The sequence below is a fragment of the Canis lupus genome, chromosome 10 (assembly GCF_011100685.1).
Source record: "Canis lupus familiaris isolate Mischka breed German Shepherd chromosome 10, alternate assembly UU_Cfam_GSD_1.0, whole genome shotgun sequence".
In the NCBI taxonomy this organism is placed as follows: Eukaryota; Metazoa; Chordata; class Mammalia; order Carnivora; family Canidae; genus Canis; species Canis lupus.
Window position 1 is genome coordinate 36,242,281 of NC_049231.1, and position 12,061 is coordinate 36,254,341.

The following is a 12,061-nucleotide window of genomic DNA, read 5'->3' on the forward strand; positions in this document are numbered from 1 at the left end:
TGATTCTTGGTTTTGGCTTGAGTCATGATCTCAGGGTCCTGGTATCAAGCCCTGCTTGGGGCTCTGTGATCAGCATGGTGTTGGCTTGGGATTCTCTCTCTCCCTGTCCCTCTGTCCCTCCCCCTATTCTCTCTCTCAAATAGATGAATAGATAAAATCTTTAAAAACATAATAAAAAATAAGGGGTAGCTAGGTGGCTTATCTGCTAAGTGTCTGCCTTTGGCTCAGGTGGTGATCTTCAGGTCCTGGGATCAAGCTCCACCCCAGGCTTGCTGCTCAGCAGGGAGTCTGCTTCTCCCTCTTCCTCTGCCCCTCCCCCTGCTCATTCATGCTCTCTCTCAAACAGATAAATAAAATTCTTAACAATAATAATAATAAACACCCTATAATGAAAGCCCAGGACCAAATGGCTTCATTGGTGAATTCTACTAAATTTTTATTTATTCTTTTTTTAAAGATTTTATTTATTCATGACAGACACAGAGAGAGAGAGAGAGAGAGAGAGGCAGGCAGAGGCACAAGGAGAGGGAGAAGCAGGCTCCATGCAGGGAGTCTGACATGGGACTCGATCCCAGGTCTCCAGGATCACACCCTGGGCTGAAGGTGGTGCGAAACCGCTGGGCCACCGGGGCTGCCCTCTACTAAATTTTTAAAGAAGAATCAATGCCAATCCTTCTTAAACTCTTCAAAAAATTAGAAGAGAATGGAACACTTTCTAATGTAATCCATGGCAAAAGTATTACTGTAATTCCAAAGTCAGAAAAAGACAACAAAACTACAGACCAATATCCTTTATGAATAAACGTGTAAAAATCCTCAACAAAATTTAAGCAAACTGAGTCCAGCAGCTTGTAAAATGGATTACACTAAGTGGGACTTAACCCAGGAATATGAAGTTGGTTCATATACAAAAACCAATTACTGTATTACAACATAGTAGGTAGAATTAAATGACAAAACCACATGATCATCTCAACAAGTTCAGAAAAAAGCATTTAATAAGCCTCAATTCCTTTTATTTATTATAGAAATAATCAGCAAAGTAGGAACAGAAGGGAATTTCCTCACTTAGGAGAGGGTATCTACAAAAACCGCACAGTTGACATCATATTTAATGGCAAAAGATAGAAAGGTTTCCTTCCCTCTAAGATCAGGAGCAAGACAAAGATGTCCTCTTTCACTGTTTCTGTTTAACATTGTACTGGAGGGTCTCGCCAGGACAGTTAGGGATAAAAAAAAAAAAAAAAGGCATCTATATAGGAATGGAAGACATGAAAATATCTCTTCCACAAATGACATAACCTTATATATGGAAATCTCTTAGTTCTCAAAAAAAAAAAAAAAAAACCCCACTAGGGCTAATAAACAAGTTCAACAAGGTTGCATGATACAAGGTCAATTAAAAATCAGTCGTCTTCTGTAAAATAGTAACGAGCAATTGAAATTAAGAGAACAATTCCAGGGGATTCCCTGGGTGGCGCAGCGGTTTAGTGCCTGCCTTTGGCCCAGGGCGCGATCCTGGAGACCCGGGATCGAATCCCACGTCGGGCTCCCAGTGCATGGAGCCTGCTTCTCCCTCTGCCTGTGTCTCTGCCTCTCTCTCTCTCTCTCTCTCTGTGTGTGTGTGACTATCATAAATAAATTTAAAAAATTTAAAAAAAAAGAACAATTCCATTTAGAATAGCATCATAAAAATAAAATACTTATGAATAAATTTAACCAAAGAAATGTAAGATTTTAGATTGAAAAGTACACATTTTCTAAAGGAATTAAAGGAGAGCAAAATAAATGGAAAGATATCCCATGTTCATGAATTGGATGAAAGCATGTGTCTGCACAAAAACTTGCATACAAATATTTGCAGCAGGAACACTTGGGTGGCTCAGTGGTTGAGCATCTGCCTTCGGCTCAGGTCATGATCCTGGGGTCCTGGGATCAAGTGCCACATCGGGCTCCACGGAGGGAGCCTACTTCTCCCTCTGTGGTTGTCTCTGTCCCTCTCTCTGCGTTTCTCATGAATAAATAATAAAGTCTCAAAAAAAAAAAAAAAAAGACAGCAGCGTGATTCCTAACAGGCAAAGGTGGAAACCGCTCAAATGTCCATTAACTGTAAATTTATAAACAAAATGTGGTATCCCCATATAGCAATATTCTCTCATTCAAAAGCAGTGAAGAACTGATATATGCTTCAGTGTGGATAAACATTGACAACATTATGCTAATTAAAAGAGACCAGTCACTAAGACAACATATTATATAATTCAATTTATATGAAATATCCAGAACATGCAAATTTATAAACACAGAAGTTGCCTAGTGGTTGCTAAGGGATGAGAGAGGGTTTGGGGAGGGAAAGCTAACATGAATGGAATGGAATGGAATGGAATGGAATGGAATGGAATGGAATGGAATGGTCCTATAATTAATCATGGGGATGGCTGATTAACCTTGTGAATACACTAAAGAGAGAGAGAGAGAGGAGAGAATCACTGAATTAAGTTAAATGCTCTGGAGAGTATAGATATTTTTGTTGAGGCAGACAATCCACCCTGGTGCAGCGATTAGGTCCAAACCGCAAGTTCCAGCTCCTTTTCTATAATCTGCAGTTCCAAAGTCAGTGGGGTTCCCAGACTGTGGACGGGCTCCTCAAGCTCTGGCCCCCTCGTGTGCCACCTAGTGGCCGGGTGGGGGCCCTGGGTGGTGGCCGGCTAGCTGTGTGGTCTGTGGTGTGTTGAGCAGGATGGTCTGTTCAGGGGCAGCTCAGGAAGGAGCCCTGGAATTCAGAACCACCTCTGGGGTTCTCGACTTTTATTTCCTGAAGGGTCTGGTTTTGAGTCTTCTGATCAGAAAGCTGAGGCTTGACCTACTAGGCCACGCACGTCTGCCTCTGGGACCAAGCAGAGGGGGGCAGAGCTGGAACAAAAGTAACACAGTTTTCACCCTCTTGGTGTCACCTCTTGGGAGCAGAGCTGCACCAGGTGGAGTTTCTCCCCTTTGAGCTCTGGTTCCTGGGTGCCCAGGGCGAGGGATCCTCAGAGGGTCCTGGAAAGCCCCCTCCCTCTTGCTGGGTCCCCCAACCCCAGATCAGCTGTCACCACCGTTGGCAGATCTTTCCAGATTCCCTAGAATGAGTGGGTCTCTCCTGGGTGCAGTCTTCGAATCCTACTCCCATTCCTAAGGTGGGTTCTAGCCGCGCTGTCCTTGGAGGCATCTCGTTGGCCCCGGTCCAGGTGAGCCTTCCACGGCTGGATGTTTAGGGCTGCTTCACTGTCTTCCAGCGCAGGGACTGACAGGAGTTTACCTTCAATAAATGTCTCTTGCATTGGTCTACTTGGGGTTTGCCCATTCCCCACTTCTGATTGGCATCCTCATATCGGGCATAGGAAAGTCATCAAGCCCATGACAATCGTGTATGAACTGAGCAGGCAACAAGCAAGGACCCAGGGGAGTTTTCCAAGTAGCATATGAATGTTTCTGCATGGATTTTAATAACCTTTGGTCGGTCTTTTTAAGGCTTTTGTTTCCCCATTTTTGCCTGTCTGCTGGTAGAAGTTGCTAGAAAGCTTGGTTCTGGATAGTTTAGGACTTACCACACAAAGTTAAATGGCCCTGGCTGCCCTCTGAAGGAATCTATGATTTTATTTATTTTTAATTTTTAAAAGATTTTATTTATTTATTCATGAGAGACAGAGAGGCAGAGACACAGGCAGAGGGAGAAGCAGGCTCCCTGGGGATCCCTGGGTGGCTCAGTGGTTTAGCGCCTGCCTTTGGCCCAGAGCATGATCCTGGAGTCCCGGGATGGAGTCCCACGTCGGGCTCCCGGCATGGAGCCTGCTTCTCCGTCCTCCTGTGTCTCTGCCTCTCTCTCCTCTTTGTGTCTATTATGAATAAATAAATAAAATCTTAAAAAAAAAAAAAAAAGCAGGCTCCCTGTGGGGAGGCCAATCTGGGACTCGATCCCAAGGACCCTGAGGATCATGACCTGAGCCCGAGGCAGATGCTCAACTCCAGCCCACCCAGGAGGGAAATAACCATATAAAGTTTTCAAAAAGAGAATAACGTTTAAGTATGGTATCTCCTGTTTAAATGTGGGGTTTGGGAGGATTCACTGGAAAGCAATACGAATAATTTTCAAAATGTTGATACGTCGACTCCAATATAATCCCTCTTCCAGGGTTTAACATGGTGCTAAAGGTATGTGGCAAACCAATATCCTTCTAGTAAGCTGCTCCTTTTATGCTTGTCTCTAATATTTTGTGGACTGAGATATTCTTCTCGGGCTATATAAACACAACATAGATTTCTAGGGAATATGAGTCCAGTCGCTGCCAGTACAATTTTAAATTTAAGAAGCCATTTGGCCTATGTACCAATTAGTGACAGTCATCAGGTAGGAAATCTCCTACTTGATCTTGTGGCACCAAAAATTGTAATATGGCAGTAGGATTAGAAAGTAAAAAAGGAAATCCCAAGGTTTTAGAAGTCAGAAGAAATCACACTTTTTTCTTTCAAAACACTGGGGTCTCTGCAGTGGAGAAGTTGAGTCAGGTGAGGCACATGAGGCCCCCAGAGCTAGTGCACATACCCAGTCCCCTGTTGACTGGATTCCAGAAGATGAGGGGGTGAATCTGAGGCATGGAACTCGTGATCCACCCAGGACAGTCTTAAGATTTGGGCAATCACAGTACAGTTTAGGGAGCGGAGCACACCTGGAACAGAGCTTTACTTTCAATTCTGCTAAGTTAGAATTTTTGGGGCTTTATACAAGAGCTGCTTTAAAAAGGTCACCACTGGGGCACCTGGGTGGCTTAGAGGTTGAGCAGCTGCCGTCGGCCTAGGGCATGATCCTGGAGACCTGGGATCGAGTCCCATGTCGTGCTCCCTGCATGGAGCCTGCTTCTCCCTCTGCCTGTGCCTCTGCCTCTCTCTCTCTCTCTCTCTGTGTGTGTGTCTCGTGAATAAATAAAATCTTAATAAAATAAAAATAAATAAAAAGCTCACTGCTGCTCCGAGGATGGAGGAAAATTTGCCAACAACAACAAAAAGATGTAAGCAATACTGCAGATGCATTAACAAAACACGTTAAAAAAATAACGTTACCATTTCCATTACTGTAGTATAGTATTAATTCTGGCAAACTGGAAAACACTACCTGAATTGAATAAAGTCCTCCTTCTTCCCTGCCAGAAAACCCCAAACCATCTCATTCATTCATTCATTCATTCATTCATTCATTCATTCATTCATTCATATCTATCATCTATCTATCTATCTATCTATCTATCTATCTATCTATCTATCTATCTATCTATCTATCTATCTATCTATCTATCTATCATCTATCATCATCTATCTAAGAGCTTGTGAGCAGGGGAAAGGGAGCCTGAGGCGGGGCTCGATCCAAGGACCCCAGGATCATGATCTGAGCTGAAGGCAGATGCTTCACCGACTGAGCTACCCAGGCGCCCAACAACCATTTTACTAACATTTTCTAAAGATTGATTTATTTATTTTAGAGAGCGACACAGAGCGAGCGAGTGAGCGCCCGGGCGCCCCCCTGCCGCCCCCCCCATCACACCCCTCGCTGAAGATCCAGCACCTTTTGGAGCCTTCGGTCCCCCGCGCGAGGGGTGCTCCGCTGCCGAGACCTGCAGACCGGGTGCCCAGCCTCACCACATCCCGCATCTCTCCTCCTGGGGCGGGAGGAGCACAAAGGGGAGGAGTCCGAGGCTCGCAGGGACCCAGAATCTGTCCAAGCAGGTGCAGGACGATGAAGGGCAGGAGAGGATGGTGCCCTGGGAGAGGAATACGCCTCGAGAGCACCACACACAGAGCCTCAGGGCTTGCTGATCCGCACATCCTTTGCTTAGAAGTGAAAAATAGGGATCCCTGGGTGGCGCAGCGGTTTGGCGCCTGCCTTTGGCCCGGGGCGTGATCCTGGAGACCCGGGATCGAATCCCACGTCGGGCTCCCGGTGCATGGAGCCTGCTTCTCCCTCTGCCTGTGTCTCTGCCTCTCTCTCTCTCTCTCTCTCTGTGACTATCATGAATAAATAAAATCTTTAAAAAAAAAAAAAAGTGAAAAATAGCGGAATTATGGTGAATAGTGGAAGACCTCACCACTGTTCCGTATGGTTCAGGGAATTGGTTGAACCACAACCATATACATGAATAGTTCTACTTTATATTCAAGAATACTTGAATTTCTCTCTCTCCCTCTCACAACCCCCCCCCCCCCCCCCCCCGTAACAGAGTAGAAACCTTTATAAATTTGGAATCACGAGAGTACTTGGGTTCGAATTCTGGATATGCCACTTTTAAATCGAGCAACCTCAGAGGACCTACTTAATGTCCCTATGCAACCCTCTGCTACAGTGTGGAAAGAACTTTAACTCCTGTAATTGTAAAGATTAAAAAGATAGTATTTGTGGAAACCGCCTTGTGAATTTTATATAGAGAATGTTTAATTTGATATTCTTACATGAATGTAGATTATGACTACTTAAATTCTGTTCCAAAAAAACTACATGTAGTAAAAATTCTAAATGACTTTAAGTGAAACTTTTTTTAAAAATTGAGATATAATTGACATATAACATTCTATTAATATCAGATATGCATGATTCAGTAATATTTCTGAAATGGTGAAAGTCTAGTTATCCATCATCATACATAATTACAAAATGTTTTATTCTCATAAGAACTTTTAAGATCTACTCTTAGCAACTTTAAGGTATACAATACAGTATTATTAATTACAGTCACCATGCTGTGTAGTGCATCTCCACGACTTTGATTTACAATTGGAAGTTTGTGCTTTCTAATCCCCAACACCTGGCTTCTGGCAATCACCAATCTGTTCTCTACTGATAAGTTTGTTTAAGATTCCATATGTGAGATCACGATACTTGTCTTTCCGATTTGCTTTACATAGCATAAAGCCCTCAAGTTCCATCTGTGTCGTTGCAAATGGCAAAATTTCCTTTTTTTATGGCTGAATAAAATTCCAGTTTGTGTATGTGTGTGTGTGTATACACACCACAATTTCTTTATTCATTCATCCTTAGATGGACACTGAGGTTGTTTCCCAAACAGTTTTTTCTTTTTTTTTTTTTTTTTGTAAAGATTTATTTTAGAGAGAGTGACAGCGAGTGAGGGGGTGGGGACAGAGGGAGAGAATCTTCAAGTAGATCCCTACTGAATGCAGAGTCTGACTCAGAGCTCAATCTCAGGAGCCATGAGATCATGACCTGAGCTGAAACCAAGAGTAGGACACTTAACCGACTGAGTAACCCAGGCGCCCCTTACAGATTTTATTTTTAAAAGTAATTTCTACACCCAACATGGGGCTCACACTCACAACCTGAGATCAAGAGTTGTACGCTCCACCAAATGAGCCAGCCAGCCAGGCACCCCACCAAGATGGTTTTCTTAAACATTAGTCCTATCTTCTCGTAGTTCTATGCCTCAGTCTTCAAATGAAACAATGGACAATAGGATTATTCTTAATAATCATGAGCATTTATTAAGCACCAAGAGTATACTGCAATGGTTGCTATATAAAAGCTTATTTAACAATATAGTGTCCCTGCCATCGAGCTTACAATCTAAAATGAAATACAAGAATGCTGTTAAGACTACCTCAAAATTTCCTTAACTTAGAAATGGCTATTTTGGCAAGTAAGTGAGGCAAAGTGGCCTATCATTTTAGGTACAATGTTAATAAGGCTTTGAACATGATCCAGATGTCAGTGTGCAGCCTTAAGCCAGCACCCCGACATTTCCCTCAATTATATTAGGCTTGGTGAGAAAAAGAGCACTTAGAAGTTGGGTAAGAAGAATGAATTATTTCAAATTGCCTTGTAGGACTTTAAACAGAGAAATGCTTACCAGCCTGAGTTTTTCCACAGCCAGGAAAAACTCTACAAAAAATATTATGAGCTCAACCAAGCCCGTCTTCTATTCCACAAACTTTCGACTTCCTCCTCCTTTCCCAGGGCTGCAATGATGCATCCTATCAGGGAAGAAAGTACTGTATCTAGACAAAATATCCTGAAGTAGCAGAGACTTACCATATCAAACTTCCAGGAGATATTAACTTGTATTTTAAAAGAAGAATGAGCAGACAGCAGCAGGGCTGCAGGAGAAGCCTGGCTACATAAGATACATAAACAAAGCAGCTGAGCTCAGTTCAGGCATCTTCAAACCGGTTGAGAATATGGGTAAGTGGTTATTTTACTGTTCCTTATTTCTGGTGTTAGGGGTATTTGACAATTTAGCATCAAGACCCCAAATTGTAAAGCCTGTACTATTTTGTCTATATCCAGAGTATTTAATAAATACTTTCAAAGTTTTCCTTGCTGGTCATGTATTAGCTGACAAAGGCACACTGAAGGGATTTTGATTCTTACTGTCAAATGCAAAGACTGTTTTAAACTTCTGAGTACATACAGTCTTAAACTATATATTGATTATTTTCAATCGCTGATAATTCTTTGAATTCTAAAAGAACACTAAAAAGTAATACGTTATAAATGATCAGAAAACCGAAATAGAATTTACTCTGTAAAGTGCATGCACAAACTTTTAAAAACATACATGCATAGAAATATTTTAATGGCAGAGTGGTACATCCTGAGTTTTTTTTTTTTTTAATGGCAAAATGACATTTCAGCAATTTTTTTAGAAACCAATAATTTCTTCCTTAAAAAGTCTATGTTGGGAACTTTTTTTAAAATGGTAACACAGCAGCAGCAACATTTAACAAATATTCACAAAATTTGGTTTGCATACAAGTTTATCAAGAAAGAATGGCCAGAAACTTCAAGATAAAATAAAAACACTTTTTATAAAGTAGAATAATCTACTACTTTTGACCTAAAATTGACATTTAAACATCCCCCTTCCAATTTAAAAGTGTCATTTTAATCTCCTCCCTATAGTAAATAAAATCCAATTACAAGATTTGAAATGAAAAACTTGAAACATCTATCCATATCATTCTCTTTTGACAAGATGACAAAAATTAATTATCTCCCACAAAAAGGAGGGAAAATAAAAAATCAAGTATCACCATAGCTGTGGTAGAGGATTTTGGGTTTACAAATCTCAGTCAATGCACTTATTTTTGGTATTGCATGAAATAGCTAGAATTCCTGAATAACATATGTGTTTTTCTAAGACAAGGCAAGTTTGATTACATATAAAGCATAGACATTAGCATGGTTATAAAGGCAGTAAGACCAATACATATACATTCACTTGTTTTTAAGTGATACATTCCAAGCTACATAAAATTTAATTTTGTGTCCTATTCTAAGACCTACATCTTTGACCTTAAGCTTAGAAGCATACTTGCTATAATATGTTAAAAAATACTTCATTTCTTCCAATATCATAAAGTATACTGAATTTTCAAATGCCTAGTATAAATTTTTTTTGCACAAAATTTAGAAAGGCATACTATTAGCTAGCTATAACTACTGTGTTAAATAACTGTAGGAAGGAAGAAGTTCACAAGGAGAACAAATTATAAAACCAAGCATAATTATTGCATTTAACAACAACAAAAAGAAATCAAGTAGTTCTGAATACACTTGTTTCTTGTCTTAGTAATGTGTGTACTCCTCTTATAGCTACTAGTTTGGTAAACATACTTGGATTCTACAAGAGTTCTTTTCCTTGGCTGGTTATTTTTCTTCCTTATGTCCTTCCTAGCAGCAGTTTGAATTATTTATCTTTTGAATACAAAGTAAAACAATGTTTCCATTTTTAAAAAAAATCTGAGTCCTGTGAAAGCTGACTCCCTACTTTCATTTTTAAAAGTTAAACTAATTTTTTTGGACCTTAATTAAAATCTAACATCTATACCATGTGTTGTCTGTTGTTAAATATAGTCTACATTTTGACAAGTTGATAAGGGTTATTAACAAAAGCAAATCATGATTTCATCTGTGTTTTAATTACACAAGCTTTTTTTCTTTTTTAATGAGAAGGAAATGAAGAAACTCATTCATACAGGCCCTCTTTACTCTCAACTATTTTGAGATACAGCTTTAAATAGGGTGGATCAAGTCAAGTAATGTTGGTAATCTCTTTTATTTGCATAGAAGAGAGAAAAAAAATAAAGGAAGTTATTTCCTTCCTAAGGTCTCAGCTAGTTTCTTGAGTCTTTTCTTCAGCTCCAATGGAAATTTCTCATAGCACTTCTTACAGACGGGCTTCATGTCAAACTCCACAAATTTATTCCTAAAGACAGTAACAATAAAGGAAATAGTAGAAATGTATTCAACACATATATAAATAATGTGAGGTAATTTTACTGAAGTAAATGAAGACACATGACATTGATATTCAGAGCAAAAAACTAATTCTCATCTCAACTTTTGTCATTGTAGTAAATGTAAAAAATTACAATATCATTTGAAAAAAGTCCTTATAAATTGATCTTATACATCTATCTGTATAATACAAAACATAATTACATTTTGGTCTGTACTATGTATATAGGACATCTAATGTCAGTATAGTTTAGGTAAGTAAAATCAATCACACATTAAAGTACTATGTAAACTGCCCAGGGTTGTATTTCTGTAATTTGAATGACCTTCTCTTTGTTGAAGGCAAAATAATCTTAATTAATATTTTAAATGAGGTAGGCTATGAGGTTTCATCTTTCTTTGCATAAAATGGTTTGCCTCCTATCTCCAACAACAACAAAAATCACTTTCAAAGAAATCTTAAATTGCAATGTACTTATTTTGATTGGCTATCTGACAGAAAGGTTGGTGGGGTGACATAGGACAGTTTTTAGTCACTCTTAGGAAACAGAAATGAAATAGACTGCCTGTGGTTCCATTCTGTGAATGGTTAACTGTATGGAGAACTCAATTCTTTTTTTAAAAGCTAGAGCAAGACACATTATCAGTTTACTTGTAAAACAGTTCTGGAGAGACCAGGTTTTCAGGCAGCTTAACTGTCTGCTATGCATTTCCAAATGGTAATTACAATTTTGTATTACTGTTGGAATCTAGGGTCCTATGCTGTGAACTGAGGAAATATACAACCTTATAACCTGTGCCTTCTCTTAACTTGTTTTTAGGTGGCACTTCTGGAACAAATCTAGTGGTATATTATTATATGGCAAATGATTAAATCAGGTGATACAATTTTAAAGAGCAAAGTTAATTCCTAATCAAATATTTAATAAAATGAAAACTCTTTTATTTTCAAGCATCACATGGAAAGTATTCCCTTCTGTTTTTCACAGAGATATTAATGCTGAGAGAAATTCAAATGATGTTATTTATTCACTGACAGTTTGATTTAAATAGTATTCCTGAGTTTTTATTTTCTCCCAAAGACTTCTTAGCAAGAAAGCTATTAAAACTGCCATTTTTTTGGATAAAGGAAATAAATTATCACTGCTTTCAGGGATACTGCTAAGCAAATCTCAGCTGTTTTAATTTTACATTTGAATTTTAATTCCTCTTTATGGAAGGAAACAAAAACTGTGCCAATAAAAAACTTCTGGGGCTCGGAACACAATGGTGACTGAGAAGGAACAATGGGACAATCATGCTAGTAATTCAGCAGAATTTCAAAGACTGAAATATTTCCTATAAAAATCAGGAATAGAGTAGGGTTTGAAAACATCAAGAAGATGAATTCATAAACAGCAGCAATGAGCACTCTATGAAAGTGCACACAGACACCAAAGTCAGTGGATTTATTATGTACAGTAGTGGTCTTTGCTTAGATATGAAACATGCTGAGAGGATTTAACAGAGCCTAGAACATGTGGCACTTGGAATTTATCAATTAAATTATTTTTGGCAAAGAAACCAAAAACCAGGATTCTAAAAGCTGTAATTACCAGAGAAAAATACTTTAAAAACTTTTCCCAATATCTATTAAAGACTGGAATTCTTCCTTTTGAATCCACTTGTTAAAAAAAAAAAAAAATCTATACCATGTTGTGATCTAAACAAGGAGATGAGGGAGTCGACAGATTAAGGGAAATAAGTACAAGCTGGTAGTAGGTGGGGATTTATTAACGTAGG

At 39.2% G+C, this 12,061-nt stretch overlaps 1 protein-coding gene across 9 annotated transcripts in view; it reads right to left on the minus strand.

The window, feature by feature from the left end:
- Nucleotides 1-7,498: 7,498 nt before the first annotated feature.
- The window catches only part of LIMS1 (LIM zinc finger domain containing 1), a 146,630-nt gene continuing 142,067 nt past the window's right edge, over nucleotides 7,499-12,061 (minus strand). For 7 of the 9 annotated variants that reach the window (XM_038550855.1, XM_038550858.1, XM_038550856.1 and 4 more), the window contains exon 11: nucleotides 10,114-10,247. Coding sequence is in view for 2 of the 9 variants with exons in the window: in XM_038550854.1 (XP_038406782.1) it covers nucleotides 10,133-10,247 (115 nt within the window). In the remaining 7 variants the exon portion in view is untranslated. Of the gene's footprint in view, nucleotides 10,248-12,061 lie in introns of all 9 variants that reach the window. The other 2 variants (XM_038550854.1, XM_038550852.1) reach the window with 1 other exon arrangement.